Source organism: Nicotiana tomentosiformis, chromosome 5, assembly GCF_000390325.3.
Source record: "Nicotiana tomentosiformis chromosome 5, ASM39032v3, whole genome shotgun sequence".
Lineage (NCBI taxonomy): Eukaryota > Viridiplantae > Streptophyta > Magnoliopsida > Solanales > Solanaceae > Nicotiana > Nicotiana tomentosiformis.
This window is the reverse complement of record NC_090816.1, coordinates 110,627,901-110,647,557: the sequence shown is the minus strand read 5'-3', so window position 1 is coordinate 110,647,557 and position 19,657 is coordinate 110,627,901. Positions and strand designations below refer to the sequence as shown.

At 38.8% G+C, this 19,657-nt stretch overlaps 3 protein-coding genes and 1 long non-coding RNA gene across 4 annotated transcripts; all 4 read right to left on the bottom strand.

Annotated features, from left to right (window-relative positions):
* Positions 1–768: 768 nt before the first annotated feature.
* Positions 769–2,156, bottom strand: LOC138893000 (uncharacterized). Its single transcript, XM_070176762.1, has 3 exons — positions 2,063–2,156; positions 1,410–1,760; positions 769–1,214 (listed from the first exon to the last, which is right to left on the bottom strand). Exons 1-3 carry the CDS (start codon positions 2,154–2,156, stop codon positions 769–771), a joined length of 891 nt encoding a protein of 296 aa, XP_070032863.1.
* An 11,378-nt stretch (positions 2,157–13,534) lies between these two features.
* On the bottom strand, positions 13,535–13,963 carry LOC108944531 (uncharacterized mitochondrial protein AtMg00820-like). Its single transcript, XM_018769663.1, has one exon. It carries the CDS (start codon positions 13,961–13,963, stop codon positions 13,535–13,537), a length of 429 nt encoding a protein of 142 aa, XP_018625179.1.
* A 2,442-nt stretch (positions 13,964–16,405) lies between these two features.
* On the bottom strand, positions 16,406–16,795 carry LOC138892999 (uncharacterized). Its single transcript, XM_070176761.1, has one exon. The coding sequence runs from the start codon at positions 16,793–16,795 to the stop codon at positions 16,406–16,408; it is 390 nt and encodes a 129-aa protein (XP_070032862.1).
* Positions 16,796–17,442: 647 nt separating this feature from the next.
* Positions 17,443–18,494, bottom strand: LOC138891825 (uncharacterized). Its single transcript, XR_011408159.1, has 2 exons — positions 18,339–18,494; positions 17,443–18,119 (listed from the first exon to the last, which is right to left on the bottom strand). It is a non-coding gene; the product is annotated as an uncharacterized lncRNA (long non-coding RNA).
* Between the last annotated feature and the right edge of the window lie 1,163 nt (positions 18,495–19,657).

The following is a 19,657-nucleotide window of genomic DNA, read 5'->3' as shown; positions in this document are numbered from 1 at the left end:
AAAGACCCGGAAAGTACCTCAACTGACAGAATGAACAATGCTGGAGATAGGGGATCCCCTTGTTTCACACCCCTTGTCGACTTAAAGAACCCTGAGGACTGCCCATTCACCAATACTGAATACCAGTTATTTGACATCAAGTTACACACCATGTTGATGAAGTGTTCAGAAAATCCCATCTTCCTTAGCACATGCAATAAGTACTTCCATGAAACCCTATCATAAGCCTTAGCCATATCAAGCTTGATCACCACATTAGCTAGCTTTTCCCTTAACCTTATGTCAGTGATAATTTCTTGAGTCAATAAGATGTTCTCAAATATACTCCTACCTTTTACAAATTCGGATTGATTAGGAGCTATTAGAAATGGCAAAAAACTCTCCAATCTGTCATGTAACACCTAGACAAGACCTTGTTAATGAAATTGCTCAAACTAATAGGTCTTAAGTCAGAGAAGGTCTCAACACTAGGTTTCTTGGGCAGCAACACTAGATTGGTATGAGTGATGGATTTAGGCAATGCAACTCCTCCATAGAAGTATAGCACCATGTTGTGTATATCAGCACCAATAACATCCCAGCATGTTTGATAAAACAAGCCAGTGAATCCATCAGGACCACTAGCACTCTCCCCACTAAGCAGAAAAATTGCTGCCCTTACTTCTTTAATTGTTGGCAATTTGCTAAGTTCCACATTCTGATCCATAGTGACCATTGAAGGTATATTATTGAGCAAGAAAATTCAGAAGCATCACCTTCATTTGTGAACTATTTTTGATAGAAGTCCACTGCAGCTGTAGCCAATTGCTCCTGGTCTTCAATCCATACCCCACGGCCACTTTTGATCCTCTTCAGTTGCAATTTCTTTCTTTTGCCATTGACATGATTGTGAAAGAAACTTGTATTCCTATCTCCTTCAGTAAACCAAATCATCCCAGCTTTTTGCTTCCAATACCGCTCCTCAATACTTAAGTATTTCTTCAATTCAGATTGAGCTTTTTGAAGCACAATCCTATTCTTAGTTGTAGGCTCTTCTTCAAACAACATCTCCTTCACCCTAACAATTTCCTCCAAAATAGCCAATTGCTTGAAGATATCCCCAAATGTTTCCCTACTCCATTTTGAGAGTGCTGCCTTCACTCTCTTGATATTTTGCTTGAACATCAAAAATGGATCCCCTATGAAATCAGCTTCCCAATTCTGCCTCACCACATCTATAAATATAGCATGCTTTGTCCAAAAGTTCAAGAATTTGAAAGGCTTGACAAAATTGGTTGTTTGCACCCCACATGTCATTAGCAATGGTGCATGATCTGATCCAGTTCTGATTAGATGCTCAACTTCAATAGTTGGCAACATGTTCTGAAATGGAAAATTCACAAAAATCCTATCTAATCTCTTGAATATACACTCAGCATTGGATCTCCCATTCCACCATGTGAATGGACTTTCTTTGTACTCTTGCTCAAACAAACCACAAAAGTTTACACAAAATGCAAAATCCTCATATTCAGGAGGGTGTACTGGAAGTCCCCCTAGTTTCTCATCTTCATGTAATATCACATTGAAATCCTCTCCTACCAACCATGGTAATTCCATATCACTTGCTAAGTAATACAAGTAATCCCACAAATCTAACCTCTCCATTGCTGAACATTTTGCATAAACAAATGTCATCATCATGTGCTGCCCCAGGTCATGGTGAAACACTCTCACACTCACCTGTTGCTCAGTATCCTCCACTAATTCCCATTCCACCACTGCATCGAAGAATAATCATATTTCCCCATTAATATTTGCATAAGCAGTTCTCATATTCAACCTCATTTTATATCTATCAATGAGTCCCTTCTTTTGAAAAGGCTCCATTAATGCAACTACACAAAACTTATGCTCCCTATTCATGTTGATCACCCTAGGAAAGGCCTGTTGTGTATTCACAGACCTTATGTTCCATATTAATATTTTGATCATCATCATTTAGATAGAGAAGCTGCCCTCCCGGGCATTATTCTTGAATGTTGTGGTGGATCTTTACTCTGATTCTTCTTAGTTTTTTTACCTCCTTTAGCACTAGTTGTGGGTGATAAATCCCTTTCTCTAGCCACTTGTTTGAAGTTTTCTGCAGTTGATTCATCATCTCCTTCATCCTCCATTGGATTTTGTCTCAATAAGTCTTAATCAATTGGTGTCACATTGTGTGTAACTAAATCATGTAAATGTTGTAGTGGAGTCTTAAGTGGAACATTAAGATGTAGCTGCATAATTTGATCAGTGCCAGATTCCATAGGCACTTCCTCTATTTCCCCCGATGCTCTTGGAACAATTGCCCACTCATCAGCCCGTTCATACTCCTTGAATTGTAGCTCATAGACACTGCCTAGCCTAGGAGTTACTGTGGCAGTCTGCTCTGAATGTACTATTCTAGTGAGATCACCACCCTTACCATTGCCTGAAATTTGGTTTGAACCTACTATATCATCCCTAATATTCATATTAACATATCCATCAAGTTTGTTCTCCAAATGCATACACCGGAACACCATCTATATAGGCCAATATCTCTTCAGTTGCACTAAGGTTGGGGTTTACTATAGCTTCCTCATCAGGTGAACTTGGCTTTAGGCCTGGCGTCGCCAGCCTAATGCCTGGTGAGCCTGGCTTTAGGCCTGGCATCGCCAGCCTAACGCCCGGTGAGCCTGGCTTTAGGCCTGGCATCGCCAGCCTATCGCCAGGTGAGCTTGGCTTGTTGTCCTTCTTCACCTTGACTTCTGTTGTCTTTGTTGTGCCCAGCTGATCATCTTTAACCTCAACTGCATCACTCCATAAGATCTTTGTAGAGTTTACCTCATCAAGATCCTCAATCTGCCGAGAATCTTTAAATGTTTGAGATAGAATCTCATGACAAGATTGGTTTGTGGTCACATTGAGTTATTTTAGCTTCTCATTGCTAGTCCCAAACCTTCTATGAACCCAGTCGATTGTGGGTTCCTTATTAGTCCTTTCATTAGTACGTTGAGTTCTAGGAACACTAGAATTAACCTTAGCTAATTCTTGATCATCTTTAGGAGCTGAAGACTAAATCCCAGATGGAATAGGGTTACCATTATGCTCATTTTCCACCACCTTCTCGACTGCTTCCTTCTTCACACGCTTATGTTCCTCTTGAGTATTGACTTTCTTTTCCTTCTCCTGGCCCTTCTTAGCTTGCTTTTCCCCATATTCCTTCTTCTTACCATTGTTATGGTCCTCACCTTTGCCTTCAGTAATTTGTAGAGTAAGCTGATGAACTTCCTCAACCTCTAGTGCATTAAACTTGTTCTTGGTTGCAACTTCCTCAACTTTCGCCTTCCTTTTACCCTTGTCAGCTTCCTTTCCTTGTTTGTTATCAATAATTGACCCCTATTATATCATTGGTATTTGTTCTTCCTTGGTTTCATCCATTCCTGCTTGGCATGATTAGTAGTAGGCTTACCAACCACCTTTCCACTAGTTAGGACCTTTGTTGAATTTGCAGCAGTCCCAATTGCACCAGAACTCATCACAACTGCCTTCTCCTTGCTTTGTTCCTCAACACCTTCTTCAAATCTCTTGTGTAATTCAGGATGAATTACCCAGCATTCTACCTCACTATGCCCTTGTTTTTTGCAAGGTTTGCAATATTTTAGCATATAATCATACTTAATCCTGATCCACTTGAACTCTTCTGGTCCAGATTCATCAGCTTCTTCCACAATCTTAATACGATGAGGGAACTTACTTAACAAGTTAACTTCCACCTTCACCTTAGCACAACTAGGTCTAGTCCCATTTTGAGTGGCTAGGTCTACATGTAATGGATTACTAACTGCACGAGCTAAGGAAAATATACATTCCTTCCCAAAGAAATTAGGAGGCAATTCTGGAAAGCTAATCCAAGCAATGGCAATGGGAGTCTCTTCATCAGGTGTCCACTATGGATTCCATTTTGTACAACGCATCTGCCACATGTCTGACTGAGATTTTAAATAAAAAGCTGGCTTTGAAAGAAGATGAACCTAGTCCTCCAATAAAGACAGCCTAATCAAAACATGATTATCTTCAATTAAACCAACTAAGCAATGGCCTTTAATCTCATATTGAATTGGAATCACTTCATGTAATTCACTAATAATAGGCTTCCTATACGAAAATTTCCCAAGAACAGCAAGTAGAAGTCCTTGTTGTACGATAGATTGATTCACTTCTTGTTTCTTCCACTTCGCAACTGGTTCTCCGTGAAGGAACTCAACTGGTTTTAATGGTAGCGTAGCGAAGGTTTGCATAGGGGCATTAATGGCAGTAGGTTTTAAAAGTATTGAGTAATCCATGGATTGGGGATTGTTGTTTGTTGTCATAGATGATTGGGCGATGGGCTGCACTGAAGCTTGGGCAGCAGTCATCGCAAGAGGATTGGATGAATTGGGTGTCAAAATCTTTGAGTAATCTAGAGTTTGTGGATTGATAGTTGGTGTTGTTTGTGGTTGGGCGATGTTTGGGGAGGGCAGACTAGCTGGAAAAGATGGCTGGTCGCCGGCCATCGCGGCCATTGAAGCTCAAACTCACAGCTTTTCGTGATGAACAGTGAAGCGATGCTACTGTTCACTACACTGTAATGGGGCAGTAAAATGTAAGGTTTATATGTGGATTTAAGGGGGAAATATTTGGTGAAAATTTGAGATTTTGGTAGAAAACCTAAATTGATATTTTTTGAATTTGATCACGAAATTGAACATGGAATCGGGAATAAGTTATATATCTTAGTTCGTGGTGTTATGGGTAAAGTTTATCTTCGAATATTTTCGGAATCCAGGCACGTGGACCCGAGGGTTGATTTTATAGACTTTTCGAGCGGAGTTGGGAAATTATTTAAAATGATTAATTATGGATATTAGAATATATTTTGACTGGTTTGCACGTTGTTTGAATAGTTGTGGATCGACCGGCTTTGGTTTGAGGTGTTAGAGAGGCCTTGGAGCCAGTTATGGAACTTCAGAGTGAGGTTAGTCTCCTGTCTAATTTTGTGAGGGAAAAACTACCCCTAGGTGATAATTATTGTTATGTGCAACTATTGTGGGTGCTACGTACGCAAGAGGTGATGAGAGTCCGTACTTAGCTATAGCATGTTCATGTCCGGGTAGACTTAGGACCTTATTATGTAATATTTGAATTATTTGAGCTCATGTTGCTAACATTAATTAATCGAAGTTATGAAATTGATTTAGAAATAATTATGTGAATACTAGGCCAAGCCTTAACCCTTTGAGTTGTGGGCGAGTTATTTGAGAAACGGTAAAGATTATATCCATTTTTATACTCATGTACGGTATTGTAAACACATGTCTCGTAATTCGGTAACTTCCTTCCTTTTGTTGTGGAGCAGGCCAAATGTCTCGGCAGTATATAAATGCATCTATGGATCGTGCCGCTCGTCCCTCGGTAGTGTAAACATTATTCTGGATCAGGCCGAATGTCCCTCGGCAGAATCATGCATTATATCGCTTGTAGCCCGAATATTCACGAGTTAACCTCTCTACTGATGCCCGGTATTTTATATGGTACTCCGGGTTTATTTGATGATAACACTTGATAACTTTCGGAGATATTAAGATAGAATACAAGATTGAGAAATTCATACTTTAAAGAAAATAATTGGAAACTTTTGAGATTTAGAGATTTACTTCACTATTGATGTGCACTTCATACCTGTTATGGATTATTATATTATTTTCTTGGACCTCTATTAAGTGTCGATGTCGACCCCTCATCACTACTTTTTTGGAGTTAGGCTAGATACTTACTGGGTACGCATTGATTTGCGTACTCATGTTGTACTTCTGATCTGGCAGGTTCATTGATGATCACCTTGGCGCGTAGGCGCACCTCTTGAGGAGACTTCATGTGAGCTGCATCTCAGGCTACGCATCGCAGTCCACGAGTCTCCATTATACTATTTATCTTATTCTGTATTATTACATTCGGGATGTATGTTGTACTATTATTGCACTCCTTAGAAAAATGATCATGCACTTGTGACACCGGATTTTTGGGGCTTTCTACGGGTTGTTCGTTATTGAAATTGTGAAATCTCTATTTCATACGATTTAATTAAGGAAAATTATGATTTCAAACACTTAAATGAGTAAATTAATAGATAAATTACTGTTGGCTTACCTGACAGCGATGTTAGGCGCCATCACGACCTTTAATGGATTTTGGGTCATGACAGCTTGGTATCAGAGCCTTAAGTTCACTTAGGCCTCATGAGTCATGAGCAAGTGTAGTAGAGTCTTGCGGATCGGTACAGAGACGTCTGTACCTATTTTTTTAGAGGCTACGGAGCTGTTAGGAGCACTTCCCTTCTTGATTTCCTCATCGTGCGATTTGATTCCATTGAGGCTTGTGCCTTTATTTCCTTCCTACTCAATCTTATGCGACGCGAAGCGCTTGTTATCAATTGGACGTCGATGAATTGTGGTGGCACTACAGACATGGTGCAGGATGTTTTCCCTGCGTGTTCGGGAAGGCTATTATCGTCGCCTTGCGGAAGGATGTTCTTTTGTTCCAGCACAGTATCTGTATTTTCTATGGCTTCGGGATTATGCACGGATTGCTACGATGTCTATGCATTGTTATTGCACAATGTTAGTGTAATGGTAAGGTGCTCATTTATGTATTGAGTTAATGAATGGCTTGAAGAGAGGATCTCTCATAGCATGATTTAGAGACTCAGTGTTTAATTCTAACAAAGGAAAGGCAATTGGACTATGAATGTTCAGGTTTGGTTGATGAACTTACGAGACTTGATATTTTCGAGTGTGGTGGAATTTGCATTGTGATGCGGTGTCGTTGTCCTTGTTGGAAAGTATTACGGTTCACCGGTGTTATGGTCTTCTTCGATTTTTTCCTTCAGGACAGGGTGTTGTGGAATGGTGCCTGAGGGGCACTTGCCAGCGATAGCCGTGTGCAGCGGTTCAGAATTGATATGGTATTTCTAATATTGATGGTTCGAGGAAGATGATCTTCGAAGAGGCTTAGAGTCGGTAGGAACCTATTGGTTCATGTGCTACAAAGATGGATTTTTGATTTGACACAACATTTGGCAGCAAGTATGAGGGAAGACATGGCGGAAAGTGTTTCGCGGTGGTTGAGTACTAGCAGGTCAAGTATGAGAAGCAGAGGTTGATAAGTTGTTTAAAAAGGATGGTTTAACCGAAGTAAGAGTGGCAGATTAGCATATGGATGTTGTGGTAGGATAGACACATACTTTGAGAAAGTGCTGAGCGGTTTGGGAACCGTGATGAAAGGTGATTTGGTCTACGTATTTTATTTGGAATAATGGTCATTGTATGGAGAAAGATTGAATATGGCGAAAAGGAGGTTGCTGGAAATAAAGAGGGGTGTGAAAACTTGATTATCGTTTCGAATGCAACATGACCTTGAGTTTGGATGATATTGTGAACTCTCAGTTCATGTCAAATGGAAAGAACAGACTTATTCAGCAAGTGGGCGAGCATGGGCTCAGGGGGATTACTGAACTCATGGTAGTTGTACGCGGTGTGGCGTCGTTGGAAAATGTCGGCATGGAATTTCACAAGTGGGTTATCTCCTGTGAGCAGGATAACAGTTGTGTGATGATGGTCAAGTTTTTATGATGAATTGTACTTGCTACCCGATAAGGGGTCTGATATGTGATTGTGGCTGATGATTCAGAAAGCCCATGGAAATCTTAACAAAAGGATTTCGAGAATTTAGTGGATTGCGAGATCACGGTAATTGAGAAGGGGGAATCATTTCGGGCCCTACATTATGAGATGGTAGATTAATTCTAAGTGGGAAGCTCCACCGTTTATAATTGGATCGCGTGGTTGTCGTCTTGTACAGCTTCTAGTTATCGGTGCATTTGTGGATTAATTGTGATTAAGAAATGGAAATATCAAGGGTAATTCGAACGGAGGAATTGATAAATGTGTGCTATATTCTACCTTATCGATTGAGGTGCAGGATTTGGGAAGACTCCGAGTTTATGTTTCTTGTGGATGTAATGTACAAGGAAAATAATTCAATTAGTTGCTTCTTTGAGAGTGTGTTCATATGCTAGCACAGTGTTGAAGTTGGTTATGTTCGAGATCATATCAGAGTGGGTGACTCTCAACAACGGCCTAAGGATTTCGGGTCTGTCATATGGTTAAGGATCGAGTCTTCACAGTGGATTGCGAATGGGACTTGGAATATTCTACGTTGTCATCGGGTCTGCGGTGCAGTATTGGAGGAAGGGAAGAGACAGTCAGATTCGCGGAAGGTCTTGCAGAATAGGGGTGCCAGTTGAAGATGTTGTGGTATGCGTAAGGAGGTGTGAGATAATTCATGGGTATTGAGACAAGGTGGTCTCGCGATTTGGGTCACTGGGATGAGTGCGGACGGAGTTTGTTATGTTGTGAATAAAGCTATTGTATTTCTAAGTCAGATCAAGAGTATTGAGACAAGGTGGTCTCGTGATTTGGGTCACTGGGATGAGTGCAGACGGAGTTTGTTATGTTGTGAATGGAGCTATTGTATTTCTAAGTCAGATCAAGAGTAAATTGAAAGAAGTTGGGTCGGTTAGAAATGGTTGAATCAACATGATTGTGACAAGGATCAGTTCCTTCATTGTGTGAAGTTATACATATGGTTTATGGTTGTATGCGGGCTTGACAACCACTATGACCTGATTAATTTGGGAGGTAGTTGATTCAAATGGCTTTGTTTTGTAAACGGATTCCGGAAGAATCATGACGGTTTAGATTACAACTTGAGGCTTGTGTTTTTCTACGGTTTGGGAATTCATTTGCATATTGCATTGGTTTTTTAGAAATGAGTTAAGTGAAAGGTTTCTAGCCGATGAAGTGTTATTCTACTGGTAGTTCAGGGGTTATGATGAATTCGTATATTCTTGCGTAGTGGCATGATGGGTGCAGTGAGAGACATGAGAAATTGAAAGTTGAGGATCAAGGTTACGGTTCGGTGTTGATAAGAATTTCATGAGCTCGAACGAGCGGGAAAGTATTCAGATGTTTAGAGTGAGTTGGCGTTAACTTAGTGTCGCCTGAGAATGGTGTTCTGTGGAAGAGGCATTGTGTATTCAATTGTGGATTGTGATTTGCTTTACAGAATTAGTACAGTTGGCGGTATAGATGTGCCGACTCGGCTACCTAAGCGGAACGTCGTGGGAGCGTAACCCACGGGGAAATTATATGAGTGTGACATTCTAGTCACTTGATTGTTATAGATTGAAACCAAGTATGGAGATTTTGGGGTACTATCATTAATGTGGGAGTTTGTTCCGGATTGGGACAGCTACTCGTGTGTGTCATGAATATGGCCATTGTGGATCCTTGAAAGGTTATTAGCCAAGCATGGTATGATCAGAATCGGTGTGAGGTCCCATGTAGCTTGTAATGTTATATGAGCAGGATGGCTCTCGAGATGCAAGTCATTTATCGCATGTGAGTTGTGCTTGAGTTTCGTAGCATGTGGCGCTATTCATCTCCCCAGAGTTGTATTTTTGCACTCGGCGTGCTTGTGGTCAATATTCAGGCATTTCGTAAGTATAAGCGTTACAACTTGATGTGTGTGTTTTCTTCTTGATTGTCATGTGTGGATCGGGTGGCACGCCGCCACAGGTATACTGTTTGGATCGGGTTCGTGCCGCAACAGTGTCATGTTGGATAGGATTACATGTCGCAACAGTGAGATGTTGAGTATGATTACATATATTTTTTTCTGTGTATTTTCGTTTCTCATTCTCTGAGGAGAGTTCATAGCGTCTGTTCGTCCATTTTATTCGTTACGCGGGCTGGGAAGCTCCATTCCAGGGTTTGTTTTCTTTATATATCGCATTCGAGTTAATAGCGTATTGGTGCATTTTTGGCATCATACGAGATCTTGGTCAGTGTTTGAGGTAGCTTATTACCTGTGTAGACTATTCGGTTTAGGATGAGGCTATGGTCCTTGTCAGGAGAAGCGACTCCATGATTTGATTGATTCAGCAGATGGTTATGAATTTCTACACATCTTCTCTGTCATGGTAGTATTATGAGGATTGAAACATGGCTTATTTGTATTATGAGGTGTATTTCAAGAATCAGGTTCGTGAAATTTCAACTATTATGGTCGGAGGATGTTGCCTTGGGCAAATGAGTTATGCGATGTGTTGTGTGATATCAACATGGGTGCATGATCATGTGTGGATTCAGTATGTGGAGATTGATACGGTGTTTGTATGTTAGAATCAGGTATTGTAAAGAGATTCAGAGGTTGGAATTTGGTTCTAAGGCTTATTGATTAAATAAAAGGGCTTCAGTCCGGCTCCAGCTAAGGTGCCAAATTGGGTTATGCTGTCACAGATAGGTGCACGAGGTTTTAAATAATGATTTTGGACAACTCCGGAGCAGTCCTTAGCACGTTTGAGGACGAATGTATGTTTAAGTGGGGGAGAATGTAACGACCCGACAGGTCGTTTTGAGCTCTAGCATGTCGTTCAACGGTTTGAGGCCTTGAGTAGCTTCACTTCAGGTATATTGACTTGTACATGTGGCCGGAATTGAATTTTGGGAAGTTCGGAGTTAATTTGGAAAGAAAATTATAATTTCAGAAGTTTTAAGTTAGAAGAATTGACTAAGATGTGACTTTTGAGTAAACGACCTCGGAATCGGGATTTGAGGGTTCCAACAGGTTCTTATGATGATTTTGGTCTTGGGATTTGGAGGTCCGTAGGTCATTTCGGCGTCAATTGGCAAAAGTTGGAAATTTGGATGATTTTGAGAAGTTTGATCGGGAGTGGACTTTTTGATATCGGGGTCGGATTCCGATTCCAGAAGTGGGAGTAGGTTCGTAATGTCAATTATGACTTGTGTGCAAAATTTGAGGTCAATCGGACTTGATTTGATAGGTTTTGGCGTCAGATGTAGAAGTATGAAGTTTAAAGTTCATTATGCTTAAATCGACACGCGATTTCTGTTTTTAGCTTTTTTTGATATGATTTAAAGGCTCGACTAAGTTTGTATGATGTGTTGGAACTGATTGGTATAGTTGGTTAAGGTCTCAAGGGCCTCGGGTGGATTCTGGAGGATTAACAGATCGAGTTTGGGCTTGGGGGAAAGCTGAGGCAGCTGGTGTCTGGTGCAATCACACCTGTGAGAAAAGGGCCGCATGTGCGAGATCACAGAAGTGGCCCAGGGGTCGCAGATGCGGAATGGAGTGAGGGCGGATGGATTCGCAGGTGCAAGGAAAGTTCCGCACCTGCGGGCTCGCAGATGCAGGCGGAGGAGCGCAGAAGTGGGAACTGGGCTGAGGGGGGAGGCCGCAGAAGCAGTTGTTTGTGCCCAGAAGCATATTTTTGGCACGCAGAAGTGGAGATTTCCTGGGTGAGGGACGTCCTCAGACGCGAGTTTTTACTCACAAAAGCGTGGCCGCAGATGTAAAAAATGTTGTCCGCATAAGAGAAAACTGGGCAGAACATAAGGGATCGAACTTGGCCATTTCATCATTTTCGTTTGGGATTTGTGGAGCTCGGTTCTTGGGCGATTTTGAGGATTTTATTTATGTAACACAAGGTAAGTAATTTTTCACTTGTTGTGAGCTAAATGTAAGTTTTATATGTAGATTTAAGGGGGGAAATATTTGGTGAAAATTTGGGATTTTGGTAAGAAACCTAGAAATTGGCATTTTTGAAATTTGACCACGAATTTGAACATGGAATTGGGAATAAGTTATATATTTTAGTTCGTGGTGTTATGGGTAAAGTTTATCTTCAAACAATTTCGGAATTCGGGCACATGGGCCCGAGGGTTGATTTTATAGACTTTTCGAGCAGAGTTGAGAAATTGTTTAAAATGATTAATTATGGATATTAGAATATATTTTGACTGGCTTGCACGTTGTTTGAATAGTTTTGGAGCGACGAGCTTTGGTTTGAGGTGTTAGAGAGGCCTTGGAGCCGGTTATGAAACTTCAGAGCAAGGTAAGTCTCATGTCTAACTTTGTGAGGGGGAAACTACCCCTAGGTGATAATTATTATTTTGTACAACTAGTTGTGGGTACTACGTATGTACGAGGTGACGAGAGTCTGTACGTAGCTATAACATGTTCATATCCGGGTAGACCTATGACCTTATCCTGTAATATTTGAATTATTTGAGCTTATGTTGCTGACATTAATTAATCGAAGTTATAAATGAAATTGATTTAGAAATAATAATGCGAATACTAGGCCAAGTCTTAACACTTTGAGTTGTGGGCAAGTTATTTGAGAAACGGTAAAGATTATATCCATTTTTGTACTTATGTACGGTATTGTAAACACGTGTCTCGTAATTCGGTAACTTTCTTTCTTTTCTTGTGGAGCGGGCTGAAAGCCTCGGCAGTATATAGATGCATCTATGGATCGTGCCGCTAGACCCTCGGTAGTGTACACATTATTCTGGATTGGGCCAAACGTCCCTCGACATAATCGTGCGTTATATCGCTTGTAGCTCGAATATTCACGAGTTAACCTCTCTATTGATTCCCAACATTTTATATGGTACTCCGGGTTTATTTGATGATGAAACTTGACAACTTTCAGAGATATTAAGATAGGATACAAGATTGAGAAATTCATACTTTAAAGAAAATAATTGGAAACTTTTTAGATTTAAAGATTTACTTCACTATTGTTGTGCACTTTATACCCATTATAGATTATTATATTATTTGCTTGGACATCTAGTAAGTGTCGATGTCGACCCCTCGTCACTACTTTTACGGGGTTAGGCTAGATACTTACTGGGTACACGTTGATTTACGTACTCATGCTGCACTTCTGCACTAAATATGTAGGATCTGGCAGGTTCATTGATGATCACCTTGGCGCGTAGGCGCACTTGTTGAGGAGACTTCATGTGAGCTGTATCTCAAGCTACACATCGCAGTCCACTGAGTCTCCATTGTACTATTTATCTTATTCTGTCTTATTATATTCTGGATGGATGTTGTACTATTATTGCACTCCTTAGAAAAATGCTCATGCACTTGTGACACCGCATTTTGGGGATTTCTACGGGTTGTTCATTATTGAAATTGTGAAATCTATATTTCATACGATTTAATTAAGGAAAATTATGATTTCAAACACTTAAATGAATAAATTAATTGATAAATCCTTGTTGGCTTGCCTGACGGTGGTGTTAGGCGCCATCACGACCTTTAACAAAATTTGGGTCGTGACGTGGTTTGGCTAATAAAGATTTTTTTGGAAGATTGCTTGATTTGTAATCTATGAATGAAAGTTAGCTCTCCCATCATGCTTATTTCGAATTCTACCTTCATAATGAGCAAATTCTTCACATAATACAAAGTTAGAACTTCCAAAGATAATATCATCTATGTAAATTTGAGTAATAAGATTACTTGAATTTGAATGCTTAATGAACAAAGTTGTGTCAATATTACCTCGTTTGAAGCTCTGATTTAGAAGAAAAGATCTTAGTCTTTCATACTAGGCTCGGGGGGCTTTTTTGAGTCCGTATAAAGCGTTTGACAACTTGAATACTTGGTTTAGGAAGGCGCTTTTTACATCCATTTGAAATAGCCTAAATCCTTTATGAGCAGCAAAAGCAAGTAGAATTCGAATATATTCTAATCTTTCTACAGGAGCAAATTTTTCATCGTAGTCAATTCCTTCTTGCTGAGAGTAACCTTGGGCGACTAACCTTGCTTTGTTATGAACTACTTGACTAGATTCATTCAGCTTATTTCTGAAAATCCATTTTGTTCCTACGACAGTAGCATTGGATAGTTTTGGAACCAAGTCCCACACTTTATTTCTTTCAAATTGATCAAGTTCATCTTTCATGGCTTTGACCCAGTAGTCATCTTTGAGGGCTTCATCAAACTTTTTTAGCTCAAGTTGTGATATTAAGGCCATGTCAGAGTTGAGCTTTTGAGTTCTTCTGGTAGTGATACCTTCTCGTGGATTTCCAATGATGAACTTTTAGGGATATCCAGGTTCACTTTTCCATTCATTTTGGAACACTTATAGTTGGCTTCTTTTCCAATATAGTTGACTGTTCAACGGAAGATAGATCCTAGATTTCAACATGCTCCTTAGTTGACTGATTTTGCTGATTGGTCGCCTGATCATGACCGTCTTTTCCTGTAACAACAGACTTTTGGGACAATAGAAATTTCCTTATCTTCATGATATTTTTCATTCCTTAAGTGAGAGTTAGTATCCACAAAAACTACATGAATGGATTCCTCAATACATAATATTCTTTTGTTGAATACTCTATATGCTCTACTTGAAGAACAGTATCGAAGAAAAATACCTTTATTGCTTTTTGGACCAAACTTACCCAGATTGTCTTTTCCATTATTGTGAATGAAGCATTTACAGCCAAATGGTTGAAAATAACTGATGTTGGGTTTTTTACCATTCCATAGCTCATATAGAGTCTTTTTAAGAATGGGTCGAATCAGGCATCTGTTGATGATATGACATGTTGTGCTTACAGCTTCTGCCCAAAAGTGGTGTGGGAGAGAGTTTTCCATGATCATGGTTCTTGCCATGTTCTGCAGGGTTCTGTTCTTACGTTCTACCACTCCATTATGTTGAGGTGATCTTAGGGAATATAATTTGTGAGAAATTCCTTGATCATTACAAACGTTTTCAAAGGCTCTGTTTTCGAACTCTCCTCCATGGTCACTTCTTATAGCAGAAATGTAATATCCCTTTTCACATTATACCTTCTTACAGAAGACTTCAAAATTTCTTAGAGCTTCATCTTTATGGCTCAAAAAAATAACCCAGGTGAAACGAGAAAAATTATCTACAATCACAAAGGCATATTTTCTACTACCAATGCTAGTAGTTCTAGTTGGACCAAAAAGGTCCATATGCAAAAGTTGAAGAGATTTTGAAGTAGAAACAATATTTTTGATTTTAAAAGATGAACAAGTTTATTTTCCTAATTGACATGCATCAAAAATTTGAACTTTTGAAAAATCTAGTTTTGGAAGGCTAGTGATAAGATCACGTTTGGAAAGTTTTTTAATAGTATGCATGCTAGCATGACCAAGCTTTCTATTCCATAACCAGGGAACATCAATCATTGTAGCTAAGCAAATTTGATTCCCTAGACTGTTAATATTGCTAAGAGTATAGACATTTCTATCTCTACTTCTAGATAGAATAATTTTACTTGATTCATTTTGGATGAACCAACCATATTTTTTGAAACGAAACTCATAGTCACTGTCGCATAGTTGACTAATGCTGAGCAGGTTGTAACCATGTTTGTCGACTAAGTAGACCTCATCTACATCACATGATGAGCTAAGGGGAACTCTTCCTACTCCAATTACATTTTCTTTTGATTTGTCTCTGAAAGTGACAGATCCACCATCAAGCTTAATGACAGATTTGAATAATTTTTTGTCACCTGTCATGTGTCCAGAACACGTGATATCGAGATACTATTTTTCTTTTCGATTCTTCTTGCGATGTTCCTGCAAAAATATATTACTTGTTTTTAGGTACCCAAGCCTTCTTGGGTCTTGGATGGTTAGTGTTCTCATTGTTAGCCTGGTTAGAGGACTTAGGTCGCCAAACTCATTTTTTATTTTTCTTGAACCTGCAATGATTAGAGGTGTGACCAGATTTTCTGCAATAATAACAAGATGGATTTATAGGACTTTCAGAAGTCTTATCATTAAACTTGCAATGGTTATATTTATGCCCATTTTTTCCACAATGAATACATGCAGTGTAAGTTTTTCCCCTAAAAGAATTGATATGAGAAATTGACTTATTAGATCTAATAGAATTTTGACTGGTAGATTTTCTCAATCCATTCAGTTGAAGTTGAAGTTCATAAAATTCTTCTTGATGCATGTATTTTTCTATTTCACAGACTTAAAGTTTCAGAGCCCAGTCTTTCTTTTCTCGTTGAATCTTTCGAAGCTCATTTAGGACCTTCTCAATGTCAATAAGAGCAACATCAATAAATTCTTGAAGTTCATTACATTTGGGGCACATAGGAGAATGTACTTCACTGGTTCCTTCATCTGCCATAAGACCAAGTTCACTTGAATCTTCATCACTGCCGTCATTCATAGCCATAAAGCACATGTTGACAATTTCTTCATGATCAGATTCTTCTTCATCACTCCAGGCTTCAAAAGACACTTTCTTTTGAAGATTTCTGCTGAGTTTCTTTTTCAAATTCAGGGCATTCTGCTTGAATGTGTCCATGTTTTCCACATTCATAGCATCTTCCATCATTTTTGTCGTTTTCATTTCCCATTTTACCTTTTCTGAAGTTTGGCTTGCCTCTTCTATTGTTCATGTTCCTCCTCATCATGCTTGTTAGATCATAGCAATGTTTTCATCTTGTTCTCCTCCTCCTCCTCCTCCTCCTCCTCTTCCTCCTCCTCTTCCTCCTCCTTTTGCTTCTTCAATTTCTGATTCAGCCACAGTTGCTTTAAAAGCGACTGTGTTTCTTTTCTCTTGATGAACTTTCCTGTCTAAGTGTGTTTTTTCAAATGCAATAAGGTCACCTCTGAGTTCATCATATGACATCTTGTCGAGATCCTGACATTCAAGAGCAATAACTTTGGGTTGCCAAATAGTGGGTAGACTTCTTAGGATTTTTCTGAACCGTTCTCCGCTTCTGATTGGTCTACCAAAGGATTTCAAGTCTCCAAGAATTTTGCTGAGTCGAGAAAACATTTCTTCAACAGATTCTCCGTCTTTCATTTGAAATAGTTCATAGTTACACACAAGGAGATTTATTCTTGTCTACTTCACTTTGTTGGTTGCTTCATATATGACTTCTAACTTGTCCCATATTTCTTTAGTAGTTTCACAGCTTGATATCTTTTAATACTCTTCACCACTAATGGCATTGTATAAAAGATTTTTAGCCTTAGCATTCACTTGAATAACAATTGCTTGTTCTTCAGTGTAATCATCGAAGTCCAGAGGATCAGGTGATATTATGATCTTGCCATCTTTATCCTTCTTCGAAGGAATTCGAAGATTTTCCTTTTTGATCACACGCCATACTTTGATGTCCCATGATATTGTATAGGTTAACATACGCACTTTTCAGTGTGAAAAGTGCTAGCCATTGAAGTATGGTGGTCTTACTTGAGAAGTCCCTTCTTGAAACAAAGCTCCAACAACTGTGTTTGACGTCATGATCTTTTTCTCACTTGCTATTACACAATATTGTGAGTCCTTGCTCTGATACCAATTGAAAGTACAAGGAGGGGGGGGGAGTGAATTATAACTAAATTAAAAACTTAGTCGACTCAGAAGAGAATTAGTCGACTTTACTTTATCAACAAGTTTGATTGACGATGAAAATAAATTGCAAGAAATTTAAAAGCTGAGAACACATGAATTTTATACTGGTTCAGTACCGGTGTGGTACCTACATCCAGTTCCCTTAGGTCACAAGGGTTCTCTTAGATCTTCAATAGTTTGTTACAGTAGTAGTGGTTTTTGGATTGTTTACCACTAACGATTTTCAGCAACGATGTTTTACAAACTTGACACAATTCTTATTTTGTTTCCTAACACTTCCTCTCTTTTGAGACACTAGTAAACTCAGGAATACAATGTTTGTGCTGAGAACTAGAAAGGCATAAAAAATAATGGTAAGTTGTGTAGTTGAATTCTTGAGTCTGCCAATCTTCTTATATGGGAGTCTTGAGTAGCCGTTGCAGATTGACCCTTGATTGAGGCACAAAATATTCTAAGAGATTTGACCCAAGGGGTGCCTTAGAATCCTGCTCAAGAGAGGGGCTGGATTCATTGTCTTCCTTTCTTTTCGCATTCATAATCAAGGGAGTGATTTGCGGTTTGATATATATCAATCTTCACAATCTCCAGATTCCAAATCGATCCTTGAAGTAAGGACTATCTTCATATAGTAACTGCACTTGATCTTGTTTCCTTTTTGATGGCCTTAACATCCTTTGATTTAGCATTGTCCTTTCTGCACTTGATCTTGTTTTCTTTCTGATGTCCTTGACATGTTTGACTTCCTTTGATGGAGCATTGTCCTCCTAATTTTCTGCAATTAAACAGATACAATTAGATTTGCATTATTGTCATCATTGAAACTTAGGTGTAATAATTTACGCTACCTCCGCCCCCAACCTTCCACCCCAACCCCCAACCCCCGATTAAAATAATGATGCAGCTCGCCTGCCCAGTATTTGGTTATTCTATTTCTCTTTTTCCAAGATGGGATGCTTATGTTTGCTATTGCTGCATTTGGTCTCATATTAACCTTCATCGCAGTTTTGTGGCTTGGCCATGATCATCCTCTCTTTGCCATACATATATTCCTTCCAAGGATCACGATAACGGTCATGAAATGCAAGAATTGCATCCAAGAAATGAAGAAGAGAGCTCTGAAACTAGTATCAGCTTTCCTTAATTGCAACAAACTATCGAAGGGTCGTTTGAATTTGAAGGAAATATGTGGTGCATATATAATATATTTCATTCCATAAATCAACAAACATCGTTCATTTTATAAATTTTACACTCTTACGTATAATAAATCACAATGTAGCCTATTTACGAATAACGTTGTCGTTTCATTTATTCAATGTTGATATTAGCATGTTTTTGGATTACACATCAATCAATAAGGGTAAACCGTTCTTATTAGATATACTAAGAGTCTATGGTCTCTATCCCAAAAACATTATACTAGGATTATTTGAGTAATTCGGTAATATTTTATTTGATTGAACCTTTTATGCAAATCTAAAAATTTTAACAAAACAAAAAAAATGTGTGAGGATGGTATAATAGAAGACACCACAAATCAGACCTACATATAGCCGAAACAAGAAAATTTTATAAATGATTGACTTGCAACAAACCATATAATATTTTTGGAAGCAATAAAATACAAAGTCGCGACTCTTTTATAGGCTCGAATTTGGAGTTTGGACTCTATTCTGCTACATTTCCTATAATGTGTAGGAGACAACTTAAACATCATATTCAACCCCAAATTCAACCGTCTAAATATGCAATTTATAAGGTTAAAAATTGTAAGAAAATAAATAAATTACAAAATATAAAATGCACACACTAAACTCTAATATGAAGCATTATTTAAATGGAAAAAACTGTGAAAGGATTTTTCTAGGTTAAGAGGGTGGACTCTGTTTATCCTTAAAATTTGATAACAATTAAATTTATAGTGTGGCTCTAAGAATACGTGATTTCACTTAATGCCAATTGTAAAATATGAGGATTAATAACAGAAATGAACTATAAAGTAAAACAAACCAGTGTTAGAATGGAACTCACCCCTCGAGTCTGGATACCCTCGAACTGGTTGATGCAAGAACAATTAAATATAACAAGCTGATGAACAATCGTATAAACGAGAAAGAAAATTATATTGCTTTTTTCTCTGTGAACCGTCGTCTACAAATGATTAGGACCCCCTCCTCTTTTATATAGTAGAGGAATCCCACTTATGGTATAGTTTTAATTACAGAAGGAAATCCCATGATTAGCTAATTAACCGTTTCTGATTTGATCCATTTCGAGATTTACGCCACGATCCTCGAACAGTCACCAAGA